The sequence below is a fragment of the Grampus griseus genome, assembly GCF_964374135.1.
Source record: "Grampus griseus genome assembly, chromosome: 3".
Taxonomy (NCBI): domain Eukaryota; kingdom Metazoa; phylum Chordata; class Mammalia; order Artiodactyla; family Delphinidae; genus Grampus; species Grampus griseus.
Window position 1 is genome coordinate 146,733,607 of NC_139019.1, and position 17,661 is coordinate 146,751,267.

Genomic DNA, 17,661 nt, shown 5'->3' on the forward strand with positions numbered 1-17,661 from the left:
ATCTCTATCTACAGGCTACTTGTCTGTAACTTATAACCTAAAGGATGACCCAAGATTTGGTTATAATCTCTTTACAAATTTATCTACCTCAATCCCTTCACACAAACTACACTCCAACAATCCACAGAACTACTTACTCCCAACAGACAATACACACCACTGCCTCCCAGCTACTGTTCATTTGGTTACCTTTGCCATGATATTCCTCCTCTGCCCCAACACATCCACATCCATGTCTAATTTTTGCTCAAGCCCCAAAGGGTAACTTTTAAAAAATTTCCTTTATGAGATTTCCTTTCTTTTCTAGCTCCCACACAACGTATGTCCACCTCTCATGATCCTTAGCAGTTCTCACATTAAACTATACTTTTTTACGTAAAAGACTGTAAGATTCTGGAAGCAAGGTACACATCTGATTCTGTTCTGTATTCCCCACATTACCAAACAGTACCTGTTCGATTACATGCTCAATAATAAATGAATAAAGCTATTTATCTGCCTATTTGCATAACAATTAGTACCTCAAATAGACGGCCATTACACAGTATGATCCCTTAGATTTTGAAAATCAAAAGGCTAACAAGGTTCAGAAAAATATCCCTGTAATATTAAGTTTGAATCAGAACTAACATGAACACATGGTTCATTTTAAATATACGTCTTAGGTCTGTCCACTGAAAAGGTCTAGAAGCAACAACAACCCACCAGTATTGATTTTGTTTCTAAACACCATTCCCCACTAAAAGGAACCAGAGCTTCTTGGAGAAATGGTTGATTCCTGATATGCAGGGAAAAGTAGAAAACCAAGAAACACACCAAAACTGATGGGCTCATGTTAAAAGGGAAGCAGGAGCTATCTTGAAGGGGCTCTCATTAGCCAAATCTGAACATCAATAAAGATTGTAATTGTTAACACAGTGAATAAATAAAATCCATGAGAGTACGGTGACACACAAAAGGAAGGAGGAGAAATGAGATGGCCTCTGTGAATGCTAGCTAACAAATATAGACGAAACGACAGAAAACCACAATTCTGTAACTTACATTGTAATAACTGATTTCAGGCTCAGGATGCTAAAACCACTGGGTGAAAGGCTGTAATGGAACAGGATATTTACAAGGTGCCAAAATATTATCCCATAGTCCTTTGTAATAATAGGGGATAAAACTGTACCTTAATGGAGAGATCTGGCTGCTGCCACCTTAGTCAAGGGATCAAAATTAGCATAGCTCATAATGGGATAACCTATCATTAAGTGCCTCCCGACATGACTCAATGCAAAGTACACTTCACCTATGATGAAGCATTCTTGTCACTCTTATTAAATGGGCTGCAATCAAGCCTCTCACATAACTTCCAGTTTACAGCAAGTATAGGAGCTAGAGAAACGAGTTAAGTAACACCATGAAGAAATATTCAGACAAGTGAAGAATGCTGCACACGCTACAGGACAACTAACTGAGCTGGACTCTTAAAAAAAAAAAAAGTCAATTCCAGGAGAGGGAAAAGGGCAGAGGGACAGTTAAAACAAAAAGAAATTTAAAAGACATCTACAACCAAATACAAAAGGTGTGTTTTATTTGGAACTTGGTTTTTTTTTTTAAAGAGGGGGTGTTTTTTAAAATATTGAACTGAATATTTGTTATTATATTATGGAATTACTTTCATTTTCTTAGATATAAAAATAGTATTGTGGCTTTATATATGTATAAAATACATATGACTATATTTAATATTTGGTTATATATGGAGATGTATACTATATACATGGTGTGTGTGTGTATGCACGCTTGCTTTTAGAGAGAGACTATCTTAAGAGATACATGCTGAAATGTTTAGAGGATGGGGTATCATGTTTGCAACTTACTTTCAAATTGTTTAACAACAAAAAAGGGTACTTATTTGGGGAGAGAAGGACAGAAAGGGGAGGAGAGGGACAGAGGAAGAAGGGAGGGAACGGACGAAGGGACGACCAAGGAGGGGAGCAGACAAATGATCCAAATACAGCAAAATGTTAACTGTTGAGTCTAGGTGGGGAGAGTATACAGGTGTTTGTTGTACTGCTTTTTCCCCCAACTTTTATATATATGAAATTCTTCATAATAAAAAGTTATGGGGGAAAAGAGAGAACAACTTTAAATGCAACCAGCTTAAAACCAATGTAAAACCTTGAGAGTGTCAGGAAATAAGAGTACTCTCAAGCAAAGCCTGCGAGAGTGTAAATTGTTGCCATGTGACTGGAGGACAACGTGGCAATGTCTATCAGATTTTTTAAAGCACCTATCCAGTGACACTCCCAGGAATCTGTCCTGAAGATATACTCCTCCACATGTGAAATGACATACACGTCAAGTTATTTTTTACAGCATTATGTATAACAGCAAAAGACTGGAAATAGCCTCTATCTGTAACAGCCCAGACTAGTTTCACAAATTATGGCACATATAATAAATCAGCGTGCATCTTTTAAATTATCTCTTCAAAAAACATGAGAGTTCTTTGGAAACTGATATGAAAGATGACCATGTCATATTTTACATAAAAAAAAATCAAGGTGCAGAATAATGTGTATAGCACACACACACATATATGAAAGCTACACAAGAATGTGGTTGAGTAGCTGGAGCTAAAGAGAAGTGAGACTTTTTTTTCCTTACTGTGTACTCCTTTTTGCACCTTATGAATTTTGTACCACAGACATATATAATGTATTCAAAGAAGTTTTTTGTTAAGTATTGATTGACTTCAGCTGTAATGAAGTCTTCACATCTCCATGCTTTCATTACTAAAACCTAATTACAGTGGAGTTATGTAGCACACCTGGGAATAAGGGTCTGCAGTCAGTACATAAGGTGAAAACAGCATATAGTAAAAATCTGCCTTAAAAATCTCTTAAATATATGCCACACTGGACCAACACACCATCTCAATAATTCCTACACAGCTAATTTTCATACCAGCACTCGAACAGTTTGCTGTTTCTTCAACTGACTAGTAGATTAAACAGCTGGCTTGTACTTCAGCCTCATGTTGTGATGTTAAAAATGTTTCTTTAAAATACCATAATCACACTCATCACAGCTAGATGAGAAGCATTCAGGAATTGAGACAGGCTGAGAGAAGAGCAAATTTCCATTCCCCATTTCACGTTTGGTCCAGAATGTTCACTGTTTAGGTTAGTTTTCCCTTGCTTTTGTCACCAGATGTAAAGAAATGAATTTGATAAAAGTATGAAAGATGTGTAGTGACAACATGGTGCTTTCTAAAATACATTTCAAAAACAGTACCTCTATTAATTAAACAAACCCCTACAGTGGAAAAAAATATCACAATCCAAATATAATGGACTAATTTGCTGATTGGGAACAGGCTGTAACAATCCCCAGATCAATGTGAGAAGGACAGAGGAGTAACACCTCTTGAGAGACATCACATATGATCTCATAATCTGAGCTGTAGCCCATTCCTTTATATTAGCATTTCCATACAGATATATAGATGCTTCAATCTTTACTCCGAGTTATCTTCTAACTCCAATAAGTAAAGTTAGCTATCACTGAAGCTAAATAAAAACTCCCAAATCTTTCTATCCCTGCTCTCTCTGGTGAGCGCCAGATCAGTATTCCTACTAGATACTTCTCCTTTTAGAGGATTCACCCATAGGCTACTCAAATTCACTACAAACTGAACTCATTCTTTCTCCTCCCTCCACTCCCCCCAGTCTGTTCTTCTAGTATTCCCTATCTTGGAAGAGAGAACAACCAACCATTCTGGCGCCCAAGGCAAAAATCTAAAATTATACTATATTCCATCCATCTCTTTCTCCTATAACCAATCCCCAAGTTTGGTAGGTCCTGCCACCTACATCTCTTTTAAGCCCACACCATCTCCACCATGCCCACTGTCAATGCTTTGGTTTGCCTTCATCATTGCACACTTGAGCGAACTGGTCTCCCTGCCTTGAGTCTCTTCAATCCATCTTACAGACACCTGAAAAGTTAACTTCCTAAAATGCAAATTTGGTTACATCACTCTTTCTATTTTAAGAACAGAAGGATCAAGAACAAGTCCCAAAGTAATGATACAGTAAGCTAAACACAAGCTCATTTAATAACATGACATAATGCAAAGAGAATGTACTACCAGGCATATTTTTTATGAGTATATTCCTATTCTACCCCACACTATATGACCAAATTAAATAAGCTATTAAGTGTGTTTCAGTAGAAAGAGGCCTTAGGGAAGCAAGGAAAACTCAACTGCCTTCTTAAAGAGAGTCAAAAATGAACACAAAATGGATCCTAACAGTGACAAAGGTGCCTTAAGGAAAACAAGGAGTTTCCCAGACCTAAAAAACAAGAGTGCGTTCAAGCTGAATGTAAATATTAACATGCTTAAAATGAATGCCGTAATCAGAAAAGGATTGGGGAAGTAAAAACAAGCAGAGAAGCTGAAGGAAGACAGAAAAACCATCCATCCCTAAAGTAAAAGCTGAATGAGGTTGTCTCAGTCCCAGGCCAGCAAATGTCACTTCCCTGGTCAAGTCCATGCTAACGAAACCACGTGACTATGATCTGACCTGGTAGGTAAAGTCTACCCACTGGACAAGAATATTTCGGTCATTTGGCTTGAGTCTTCAGTTCCCTCTAAATATCTCTTCTCATTTGAAAAACTTAAACTGGCATGTTAAGTAGGATCTAGTAAGGAAGTCTACCTATCAGAAAAGTTTATATTAATCATGCCAACAGCACATATCATTATAAATTAATAAACTGGAATTCTGGCTTTACACATCAGTCTTGCACAGCTGGTTAATGAATTTAAGTCTAACCGTGGGATAAGGTGCTGGCTTTCAGCATGCTGACAAGATCAGATTTCTAAGGGTGTTAAATCCAAGACCAGACCTAGGATGAAGGTAAATTCTATAACTGTATTTGTGGCTATTAAAATTAATTAAAATTTAAAATTCAGTTCTTCAAATCCAAGACCAGACCTAGGATGAAGGTAAATTCTATAACTGTATTTGTGGCTATTAAAATTAATTAAAATTTAAAATTCAGTTCTTCAGTTAACAGAGCCACATTTCAAAATAGCCACAAGTGGCTAGTGGCTACCATATTGAACAGCACAGATAATGAACATCTCCATTATCCAGAAAGTTCTAACTGGACGGCACTGTTCTGGAAGACAACCTTAAACTAACCCTACTGTGAGTCCTCTCGGGAAACAGGCTGAGATAGTCTTGGATGGCTAACACAGAATCTGAGATCTAGACTATTCTCTACAGAAGGTACGAAATAGATACTCAGCAACCATTGTTTCCTTTCCCTTTGCAATGATTTTTTGAAATCAGAATACAGTTTTAGTCTTCAGGATTTCTGCCCCTCTTTTTATCACTGGATGGTATTTTAAACTTGAGGCACAGACATTAGAAGCACATTCTCTGAAACGAAACTGCCTAGATTCATGTCTCATCTTTGTCTCTTACTAGATGTGTGACCTTGAACATGTTCCTTAACTACTCTATCCTTCAGTTTCCTCATAACTAAAGTGGAAATAAGGGTACCTACATCATTGGGTCACTATGAAAATGAGTTTATACATGTAGAGTGTTCAGAATTGTGCTCAATACAGAGTAACTGCCCATTAAGTGTAAACTACTACTACTTTTCCTACTACCACCACCCTGAGAGCTCTTCACGTGACAAGCGTGAAAAATGCTCAACTAGAAGAAATACTAACAAATATAAAAAGTAAAACATGGATCACAAAGCCAGAGTGTCAGCCTATGATAAAAAGTTTTTTTTTTTTTTTAAGGGTAAAGGAAATGGGTAATCTGGAGTGATTAAATACCAGAAAAAGTCATGGGTTGCCTGACAATGTCTTACTTGTAAGGCTGATAAACCAGAGATCAAAAGAAGTCTACATAGGGACTTCCCTGGTGGTCCAGTGGTTAAGACTCCATGCTCTCAAGCAGGGGGCCCAAGTTCCATCCCTGGTCAGGGAACTAGATCCCACATGCTGCAACTAGAAGAGCCCACATGCCGCAACTAGAAGAGCCCACATGCCGCAACTAAAGAGCCTGCATACTGCAATGAAGATCACGCGTGCCGCAACTAAGACCCGGCGCAGCCGAATAAATAAATAAATAAATATTAAAAAAAAAACACGCTAAGAATGTCACTGTTAAAAAAAAAAAAGAAGTCTACATAATAAGCTACTGAGCTATTTAAATAACCAATAAAAAGTAAGGAGGAACTGAGAAGATACAGGTTTGAGTTCACTAGACCAAATGATACTTCCCTATATAAAACACATTTTGACATGCAAATGCATAGCCTCTCTTATACTTCCTAAGTTACCTTTAGGTTCACTTGGTGACTGACTAAAGATCTTCTAATCTTTTCATTAAGAAGGGAGAGCACCAGATACAATTAAGATACCATGCTAAACAACGATCCATCATGTGTTCTCCAAGTGAAAACCCACTGTAGAAAACCGCATCTTACTCTAACAGTATATAGACAGTATGAAAATCCTGAAGTTGAAGTACAAACTTCAGCAAATGTAGTCAGATGGAAAGAGCCAGAGCTCTGGAGACACACAGGCTCAAGCTTAAGCTTGGCCTTGCCATGTACTAGCTGTATGACCCTGGGCAAATTGTACTTAATGCTCATGAGCTTCATTTTACAATCTGTAATATACACGTAAAGCAGGTGCCAACTAAGTAAGAAATATATGTAAAGAGCTTACAATAGTGCCTGGCACTTAGTAGATGCCCAGTAAACAGCAGCTACAGTAAGTAAATCGTCCTGAGAAGACCCTCCAGGAGTCCTAAGAATAAAAGACCACTACTTTACATGGTAAATACAAAAATTATTCTGACCAGGTAATAACTATAAATCATGAGATAATGCCACAAAATTGTCATTTGCTTTCCATAGTTTATAACCTATTCCTCAAACAAATGTCCCTTGTTTACTGTACTGTATTCCCTGTTAGGCTATGACTACAAAACTTTTGGGCCTATTTAATAAAAATAACTGCATTTCTTACACTGAAACAAAGTTTTTACTAGCAAATACCTTCACTAAACCACACCCAAACATGAACACTATGAATAAATGTCTAACATTTCTTCTTTCTCTATTATAATGGAAAAAAGTAAAGAAATTTTAAGTTTCTCTCAGTGAGCTGAGTTCTACATAACAAAACAATACAGGGTAATTGCTTACCTGGACAATATTTTGTACTTCAGATCCACCAATCCAGAATGAATGGGGGTATTCCCTTTCAGACTAGTCTGAGAAAAGACAGCAGTCAAGCAGCTTCCAAGATTCTTTCCGCTTACTGTATCCAGCTTTCTTCAACAAAATCCCAAACATGCACTTCGGTAACTGTTGAAAGACAGAAAGCAATCCATACACCCACCATGGCACCAGCGGCAAAGGACAGCCACCAAGAAATGGAAGGGTCAATGGAGTGGTGGATCTGAAGCACAGAAAGAGTTACAACCCTTGAGTCAGCTATTTGGTATAAAAGGTCTGTAGTAGCACTGCTCATCTCTGTGTTGAGAGAAGGATAAGAAATTCTACATAACAAAGAAGGAAACATCCCTAATACTATTATTTGTTCATGATAAATATCATGCAATTTCCAAATGCATGATAAAAATTTCTTCTATTATGCACATAAATTGTCCCAGATCATTCAGCTGCAATGAATTTAATCCATTTTCTAAGACAGCTCCTCTACTACTACAGAAACTTTGTCAGCCAAAGTTAATATAGGAGGGCTCAAATGTCTCCCAATCAAAATATGTATTTAAGCACCTAACAAGAAATCTTTTGGTTTGCCACATATAAGAAATCAAATCCTCACATCTCTCAAATCTTCCACCCTCAGCTGAAATACAGGACATTTTAAGACATGTGACATAACTTCAAGAGTAAACTTCTGACTCAATAAAGGCCAATCCCCCACAATGGCCAGTCACTGGGTAAATTAGGGAAAATAATAAAGAACACTAGTAAACAATTTACTAGATAACACCTTTAAATACATAAGCCCACTCCACATTATATCAACATTCTTTTATTACCATACCAACTCTTCCATTAGACTGTAAACTCTAAACAAACTACGAGGGAGAGAGAAAAAGACATTCAACAGGATGACATAGATAAAAACTTAAAAATCCAAAGACTGTGAAGCTGCTTGCACATAAATTTGCTTCTTCCTCAACTGTCACACTACTGCCAAAATGTTCCAGCAGTAATTATAATACCTACCTTTATTGAAGGGTTACTAATGGGCCAGGCCTTTCACATTCATTACTCATATTTAATTCTCAAAAAATATGAGAAGAAATAACTTGCCCACAGTCCCACATCTACTAGGTGGTAGAGCCCATGCCCTTTTCACAGAATACTGTGGCCTCCCAAGTCCACAGTCCATGGATCAGAAAGACCATGATTCCTGGGGCAGAAGAAACCAAGCTTTAAGCTAACTGACGTCAGAAGGGAGAACCACAAAAATACAGAAGAGTTAAGTATTTCAGCCTAGCTGAACTAAAATACAACTGAACTTGTTGAGCCATCCTGAAAGGGCTGACTCCCCTGATGTAGCCACTTAAAAGCATTTCAGTAACAAAAAGCCATGCAATTCTAAGGCCCACAATATTAATTTTATAACAAAACACATTATAACGTTGCCCAAGCAGACTTTGTGTTTAGCAGCAAAGATGTGTCTGTGACAAAGAATCCCAAACCCAGTTGAAACCAAGGAATTTTTAAATTCCAAGATCAATAAATAGTCCACAGGCAAAGACTAAAGATGTTCTGATTTTTCATGTTACAGGCAAAGCAACTGAGGTGACTGACTGAAGTACAAGTCTAAGATTAACCTCTTCATAACAAACGGGTGGAAATATCTTAATACCCTCAACTTAAAGGCATTATTTGAGTAAAATCACAAGCAAAGAATAATTGCTCAAGCTCTTCTCATTACTCTAGAGCCTAAGAATAAACTAAAAACCCAATTTTGACAAAAGCTGCTAGTGGGCTAGTAGTTAACTGCTAGAGCAATATACTCTGCTTTTCAAAGTATAACTCACTGCTATAACCAAAATGCCGAACAATTATAGCAAAACACAGCCACAACAATTTGACTAACGGACTCACTCCTGAACCTCTTGCGTTGTCAGGGCTTTTTCTTGTATTAGTGAGTTAATTTTCCCCCCTTCCCTTCAAATAAACATTTACTGAATGCCTAATTGGTGGCAGGCCTTATGCTAGAGAAACAAAGATTAATAGATGCCAGACCAGGAATGTAAGGACTGACTTCTTCCTGTCCCCTGCCCCTTTCTCTCTGAGTCTCCTAAGCAATCACTTCACAGAACCAAAACATATTTTATTATTAGTTCCCAAAACTGGTTAAGTGATCTGAATTTAACTCTCAAAAAAAAAAAAATACTCAGGTTCCTTTTTCTTAACAGCAGAGCTCTCATTTTTCTTTTTCTTCTGTGGATCAGAGGTTTGCTATTAGAGAATGGTTTCCTATATTCATTGTACTTAGGTATTTGCCCATCTTTCTACTCAGTCATCTTTTTCAATTTACATGTTAATGTCTCACTGTTTCTACTTCACTGCTTTCCATTCTGTGAAGGTCTTCATTGTTGACTAACCCTGAGAGGGAATTTCCTAAAAAATGTTTCCTGCTGACATCACTGAACTCTGCAATCTTTGAATTTTGTTAAAACAATAATAAGATCCAGGTTAGAGATACCCTACTGGACTGTCAGGTCTTCCTGGCTGGTCTCTCATTTGCCTACAAAGACAAGCTTCCTGTGAGGCAATTGCGATCAGCAGAAACTGAACTGAGGGTAACAAGCACTTTCTTGACCAACAGGTTTTTCCCCTTTTCTCAACTAATTCAATGAACAATACAACTCAGCAAGAAATCTTGTAGGATAGTCACCACTTATTCTGTTAAAGGTCAAAATCACCAGCTTTGCTAAAACAAGAATAAGAATTTGAAAATCCTAATTTCCTTGTCGAAACTAAATTGATCAAACATAAATCACAAAGCTCAATGTTAATATGAACAATTACCAGTCTCTTTCTACCAGGATACCTAAAACAGGGTTAAGTGGGTTCTCTCCACAGGTAGAGTACAAGTCTAATTATGGCTAATTGGTAGTTCTTAGTAATTGTAACAGTACTTCCCAGATTTCCAAGACAGTACTTATTCTGTATGATTTCATCATCTCCTCCAAAGATGCCTCGTTAAATGTATGGCTAAAAGCAACTGAATTTTAGGCCTCTGTAAAGCTTCACAATTAAATACACACACAAATCAGGGGGGGAAATTTAAAACCTTCCTCACATCATCTGTCTTGATTGTGCTTTACAAAATATGGTCCCTGTACTTGTGGGGAGAGTTAGCTTGGCAGGTAGTTGCTGAGAGACAAGTCTTTGCAAGGTCCTTTCACATGCATCTCTCATAATCCTCCCAGCAGCAATACCTACATTTTCTTATTTTTATACATAATGAAATCATACCAGAGTTTAAACGTTAACGTTCTTAAGGTCACACAGCCAGCAAGTGACAGCTAAGATACAAACTCAGGTGTTTCACTCTAGAGTCCATGCCCTTTATGCTAAATCACGCTTCTCTAAGGTCACAGTATCCTTAGAACTTATCGACTGTTTGGCAAGTTCACGTCAACAGATATAAAAGGAGTTTGGTTTCCTCAGTCCTTCTATCAACCACTCTCTAGGATGTATATAAATCAATCTGTATGTGTATAAAAGTCTGTAAATAATGGTTAAAATGTCTATGAATGTCTGTGTACCACATCCCACCTTCCTTTTCCCCTTAGCAGTCTTTCTCGTCTATCTATCTCCACCTTTGTCTTAAGATTATCAAAAGGAAATCTTTTTTTTTTTGCGGTACGCGGGCCTCTCACTGTTGCGGCCTCTCCCGTCGCAGAGCACAGGCTCTGGACGCGCACGCTCAGCGGCCACGGCTCACGGTCCCAGCCGCTCTGCGGCATGTGGGATCCTCCCGGACCGGGGCACGAACCCGTGTCCCCTGCATCGGCAGGCGGACTCTCAACCACTGCGCCACCAGGGAAGCACCAAAAGGAAATCTTAAAAAGTTTTCACAGCATGGAAAAAAAACTAACGTTAATTTAAATCAATACCTACTGCACACCCAAGTGTGAAGTGTAGTGAAGGATTCAAAGGACAATCAGATACAGCCTCTGGAAGAGAAGCTTAGACATGATCAAACTTTTATGATACACAGGAAGGTCTGATAAGTCCCATAAGAGTTAGGAACAAATTATCGTAAGAACTAGTGATATAGGTGAGAATTTCCAGAAAAGAAGATGGCTAAGATACAGGCAGACAGCAATAATACACGCAATCAACAGGGAAGTTCAACTCAACATTTACTGAACACCTACTACAAGAGGCACTGTGAGGAGTTTATCATTTAATAGGGGACACAAACAGGAAACTATAATACAAACCCAGAAGATGTTCACTGCCACAAGATAAAGTGTCAGAACTCATTCATTGAACGACGATTATCATATAGGCAGTGCTATAGATAAAAAACCAAAATGGTATCTGCCACCATAATATAAACTGACATCAAAAAGAGAAGGCATCTAAGCTGTGTTCTGAGGGGATAGTACTTCATCAGCATAGGTGGAAGAGAGGATTGTTGAGATCTGACCTAAAGCAACTTGGCCAGAGCACCAACTATTAGGTCCTTCCCATAAACATCAGTAGCCTTAAATACATGGGTTTAGGTCAGTTCGTATCAGTGCTGACAAAGGAAACAGTGAGCAGAATCTGAAGAACCACAGATCCCCACGCTTTGGCTGGAATATAGAATAAGTGAGGAATGTGAGAAGAAAAAGCTGAAGAGAGGCTGGAATTTGAATTACTAGGACTTGAAATGCTTTCTTTCCCTTAAACTGTAAATATCACCAGATGGAAGCCAAGATCCCAGGTACCTCACAGCACAGAAAAGTTTGTTTCTAGAATTCATAGAACCAAACAGTACTACTCAGAGAAATACATGTGCTGTCCTGTAAAGCTATGTAATGGGTTAGCGATTCTGTGCTATACAGAACTCGCAGTTTTCAGGGGACAGCAGTCAGGGGCCAAAGAGTGGCAAGACTTGTGAGCAGGATCATGTTTATCCTTGTCAAATCTGAAAGGACATCTAACCTACTCCAAAATCAGGAGTAAAAATTGATAATATTTGAGCCACAGCCTCTTGAGGCAGGTCAGTGAGGTCTATGCATATGCATGTGATTTGTTTCATTTGGACCCTACTTAAACTTCTGTCTACTTTATCTGCATTTGGTAAATCAACACATGGCTAGTGGCAGATGAGGGTAAGTGACGGTGACAAAGTAAGACCCAATTTCTTAAAGGAGTCACTAAACAATCCCACTTATTCCACTTAGAAAGCCAATGACAAGGCGGGATGGGGGGACACAAAAAGATAAAAAGATAAATATTTCCAATAACGTCACTTAGTTTCTTTCATCTCCTTGGACTTGTGGCCTGTCTGTACTTCAATAGCTCTGTTTTTAACAGATTTGATATTACAGTTTCTTAATAAGATCCAATATATTTTACCTATATCACTACATTCGACAAGTAATATAGCCATTTAGAGATAACACAGAGGGGAATGACTCACTTAAGGTCACTTAGCAAAGAAGGGAACCATTCAGAGGCTAACAACAGAGTATAAACTACCCATTACTTGTGTAAAGGGGGGAAGGGGTACGCTCACACCCACAGAGGAAGCAGGATTATCTTTCCCAAACTTTTAACATTAACTTCTGCTATCTTCTAATAGGAAAGACTAACCATCTTTTTCCAATTAGCAGCTATGTGAGTGCTTTCTAGTAATAAGTGCCTGAACATAAAACTCATACTGCTTCTAACTCAAGTGTTAAATATCATGTGACACACAATGCACAGGTTTCATTCTTTCCGGTGAAGTCCACCACACTAGACAAAGTCTGGTGAACTTTTGTGTATTTCCAAATGGATTACTACTTTTCTACCTCATTAATAATAAAGCTAATTTTACCAAAGTCAGAAGTTTGAAAAACAGTCCCACAAACTAGGTACAGTACTGGGCCCACATCAAGCCGCCAAAGTCATTTGGTGGTTAAATTATTCACTATCAGCAATCGTAAATTCAGTTGGCTCGATCAAGAGTTTATAGTCTATATTAAAGACTGAATCCTACGAGGTAGGTCAGCTGCAGAAGCACTTTTTGTGGACCTGGCCACAGGCAGGGGTAGGAGTCACAATGGGGGTTATATTTTGAAGATTTAATTATTCTGCTATCACCAGTTTCACTTCCTAGTAAACTAAAAAACTGCAAGAAAAAAAGAAAGAATCAAAATCAAAGAAAGTAGAGGAATGAAGATTAAGAAATTGGTGAAACCCAAGAACTGTTTCCTTTCTTTGAAACAGCAAGCTCTGGAATATCAAATGAAAGTTATCCTGTTAACCATTAAGTACCGAACTGGTACAGGCAGCACAATCACAAATATTTGAGTACTGAAGCTGACTCATAAAATTCTAAAAATATTTCATGCTTTAGGCTTTCAAAATACCATCAGTTTAACCCCTCCCCCTCCTTTCATCATGTTATTTTGAAATGTAAATGTTTTTAACCTAGTTCTGGAAACTCTAATTAAAATGCAGTGAATACAGAAAGCCACATGCAATTAGATTTCAAGGCATTATCATTCCTACATCTGATCCTGGATTTAGTAAATCAGTTGTTAAGTACCTGTGCTATCAACTACACTAAAATAAATACATATATGTTTAGGAAAAGAGTTGCCTAAGAGTCTTAACTGCTTAACTGGTAGCCCTTTGAGGGAATATAAAAATCCATTTATAAAAAGCCATTGTAAAAAAAAAAAAAAAGCCATTGTAAAAAAAAAAGCCATTGTAAAATTGATCTAGAGAACTACTTTGTTAAATTTTCTAAGAATCCCAGTTTATAACGTCCTTGAAAAGGCTGAAATATCTTTTCAGGTCATAGACAAGTACAATCATGTAAAATCAAAACTTATGAGCACTGGATGCTAGTATATTTAGGCCAGAAATTTTTTTCTACATCCATTCAAAGACATTAAATGGATTACACTGTACTTACTCTAATTCTTTTGCAAACAAATACTATTTATTTATTTAGGCCACACGGTGCAGTTTGTGGGATCTTAGTTCCCTGACCAGGGATCAAACCAGGGCCCTCGGCAGTGAAAGCACTGAGTCGTAACCACTGGACCACCAGGGAAGTCCCTAGTTATTTTTTAAATGAATGGAAATGGAAGGAGCACTGAACAGCCAATTTCAAAGAGGTACCAAGTTACAATTTTTTGCTATGCAGTACTCCTCCTGTTGTAAGTACATGTATTATACACACATAAGAATATGTACTATGTAACTCCAATTAAGATATTTTACCAAAATAACCCCATACAAAATTTGAAGAATATCAAAGGCTTGACCTCAAAAGTTTGATAAATTGTACTGAAAGGAAAAATTACTTAATAAATGAACATCAAAAACTCATAAGTATCAGTATCCCTTAGAAAGCAGCCATACGTGCACATACCCACACACACACACACACACATCAGAAACTACCAGAGCTTTTTTTCCCTCTAGTTTTCAAGACTGCTGGAGAAGTCTAGTGAATTATGCAAAGGACAGCAAATATTAAGCTGCCTCTGTATTTATGCTACTGTACTTCCATTTTTAAAACATGCATCTCAACTCCCCAGATACCATCATCCACAGAAACCATGCAGCTATCCAACAGACTTTCAGTGTCACCATTTATTATTTATAGCATTAAATGGGGGAAGTGGCTCTGATGTCACCGACCCTACCCAGTGGAATCACTGACTCAATAAACATTTTCACACTGGAGAAAATCTGGCTAGGAAAACATTTTGCTGTGTTAAGTAGAATCTTTCACCTTTCCTCTCAACCCTGGGGTAAAAGTTGTTACTGTGTTAGGAGAGATACAAAGAAACTGTCAAGGTTTCCACAGGAGGAAAACCTGAGCATGTCCGTTTGCTGAGGCGAAGACTTCCCCCTCCCAACCCTCCGGAGCCCAGTTTGATTTCCCTAACGCTCAAATTGCCATATTTTACTTCTTCCACCAAATCATCCACCAAGTAGGAAATTCTTCATTTCTACTAGCCACTCTCTCGTGGTCCTGTTTCTAAAAACCCGTTCTGACTCAAAGTCCTAAGGCGGAAGGGGGCTGGGGTGTTCGCGGGGCCAGGAAGTTTGGCCTAGCTACCAAAGGTTTCTAACAGAAGAGTGATCGCCGCCCCAGGGCCCTAGGACACCCCCCCTCCCCCTTTTTCTAGAAGAAAGAACTGGCGGCAGTGACGAGGACAACCCCTCCCCCCTCCTCCCCAATTTCCCAAAGCAGCTTTGGAAAACGTGAAGTTACAGTTTCTCTTTCCTGGGAGATGGAATCCAGAGTACCTGGGGCCTTGCTATGCAAACATCCCTCTCGGCCGAGTAAGAAACCCTTTGTCCGAGAAGCCGGACACCACAGGGGGCCGGGAAAGAGGCCCCTTATCGGCCACTTCTTCAAATCCGAGAGCTCTCCACCTCCACCCCTGTAGGGCCTGTGCCGGCGTCCTCATAGCCCTAGGTTGAAGACAGGGTGCTGAGACCCCTTCTAGGACGCGGAGGCCGAGGCCCTAACCGATCTTCTCGGTACCCTCTCCCATCAGCATCTCACTCGGCCTGAGTGGGGCTTGCAAGAGCGATGCAGGCCTGGACCGGAGAAACAGAGAAAAAAAGAAAGAAAGAAAAAAATCCCTTCTAAAGGGGGAATAAGATGCTAGAGCTAGTGCGAGCTAAGGCCACAGCATAAGCGAGCGAGGGTCGTTCGAGACATGGGCCAAGAGACAGGAGGAAGGGAGAGAGGAAAAACGGGGGGGAGGGAGGAAAAACGAGGGGCATGGAGGGGGCCGGGCCAGGTCCGGCCTGAAATCTCGAGGGATCCGGAGGAACCGCGCCGGGCCGGAGGCCAGGGAAGGCGGGGGGCCCAGGTCCCGGCCGAGGCAGCGAAGAAGGGTCAGGGCCGACCTCGCGCGGGAGGTGGGCAGGCCCGCCCGGAGCCGGACGGACGGAAGAACGGACGGTCCAACGGCCCGCACTCACCATGAGCTCGATGGTCTTGTCCTCAATCACCGAGTCGGGCTCCATGGCGGCCCCGGCGGCCCCGCCTCGCTCTCCCCGCGCAGCAGCGAACAGCCCGGGCGGAGGAGGCGACGGCGGAGGCGGCAGAGGCGGAGGCGGCTATCGCACCCACTCTAGCTGCCAGCCCGCCCGGGCCGCCGGCAGCTCCGCCCACCCCCTCGGCGAACGCAGTACGCAGAGCTAGGACTACAGCTCCCAGCAGGCGCCGCAGGCCCTGTAGAGCGTTGTGGGAACGAGAAGCCGACACCAGGCCAATCTCTCCTGACAGCTCGAAGCTGAATTCTGAGCCGAAAGTAGCACTGGACTGTGAATGCGAGACGTGCAGACCTAAAGAATTAAGGGGTGCCTCAAGGTGGGGCCTCGGGAGCGATACGACTACATGTCCCAGAAAGCCCTGCGCTCGGGTTCTCTTTCCGGCTAGTTTCTCCTGACTTCCTGGCAGCCCAAGGCTACCCAGACCCGGACGGAAACTCGGAGGCAACTCTTCGCTTGACAGATATCCTGCGTGCGCGACTGATTTCCGCACATGCGCGGTCGGTGTCTGCAGGGCACAGGACGCCTAGGTAGCGGAGCGGCTGGTGCGCTGTCGTCTGTGGTAGAGTGAGGTGTTGGCGACAGGTGGGTTCTAGATACTTTTGGAGGGGATGGTTTTGGGGCTCAGGTGTGGGAGGGGGCCAGCGAAAGAGAGAAGTTCGGGCAAAGCTCTGAGAGTATGGGCGTCCCGGGAGGGAGGGGTTTGGAAATTTAGTTGGGGAAGAGGAGGTTTATGGTTTGTATGCACCACGTACTGGGAGGAGCTGAGAGGTGAAAGGGAGCCTGTGTATATTGAGCCCCTCTTATTCATTTGTTCAGAAAATGTTTTTTAAACTTCCAGCCTCTGCCGGGTACCAGTCTAGGCACTGGGAATCAGCTCTGAGCCTTACAGACAAGGGCTCTCTTCTTATGGAGCTTAATTCTAGTGGGGGGTGGGGGGGGGAAGACAGGCATTAACCACAAGAGTGATAGGTGCTAAGGAGGAACACAGCTGGAGATCTGGAGACTCCTTCTGGTGAATTCTGCCTCCAGCGCTATGTGAACTTTGTCAGGTCTGTCAGTACCCTCTAACCAAAGACGACCAGGGGGCGCGCGGATAGTTGAACAAGTTGGGTTTCTGACTGGTTGCAGGAAGGGAGATCACACACCACGAAGAACTGTGGGGCATCTCAGTAGGAGTTGTCAGGTCATTTGGAAGCGAGGCTTTACTCTGGATAAGATGCTGTCAGGAAGTGGGGTGATTCTATGATTGGATATCTCGATAAATCTTACCTAGAAGGAAGGAATGCTAGACTGAGGCTGAAGGTCTAATTGGTAGAGAAGCAGGAGTCCGTCATTAGC

General features: G+C 40.7%; 1 protein-coding gene across 7 annotated transcripts in view; it reads right to left on the bottom strand.

Annotated features, from left to right (window-relative positions):
- FBXW11 (F-box and WD repeat domain containing 11) overlaps window positions 1-16,415 on the bottom strand; it is a 132,409-nt gene extending 115,994 nt beyond the window's left edge. For 5 of the 7 annotated variants that reach the window (XM_082652024.1, XM_082652029.1, XM_082652027.1 and 2 more), the window contains exon 1: window positions 16,249-16,415. In XM_082652024.1, coding sequence (XP_082508150.1) covers window positions 16,249-16,293 — 45 coding nt within the window. In that variant the 5' untranslated portion in view covers window positions 16,294-16,415. Of the gene's footprint in view, window positions 1-7,236; window positions 7,399-16,248 lie in introns of those variants that run through there. The other 2 variants (XM_082652030.1, XM_082652025.1) reach the window with 2 other exon arrangements.
- Window positions 16,416-17,661: the final 1,246 nt, after the last annotated feature.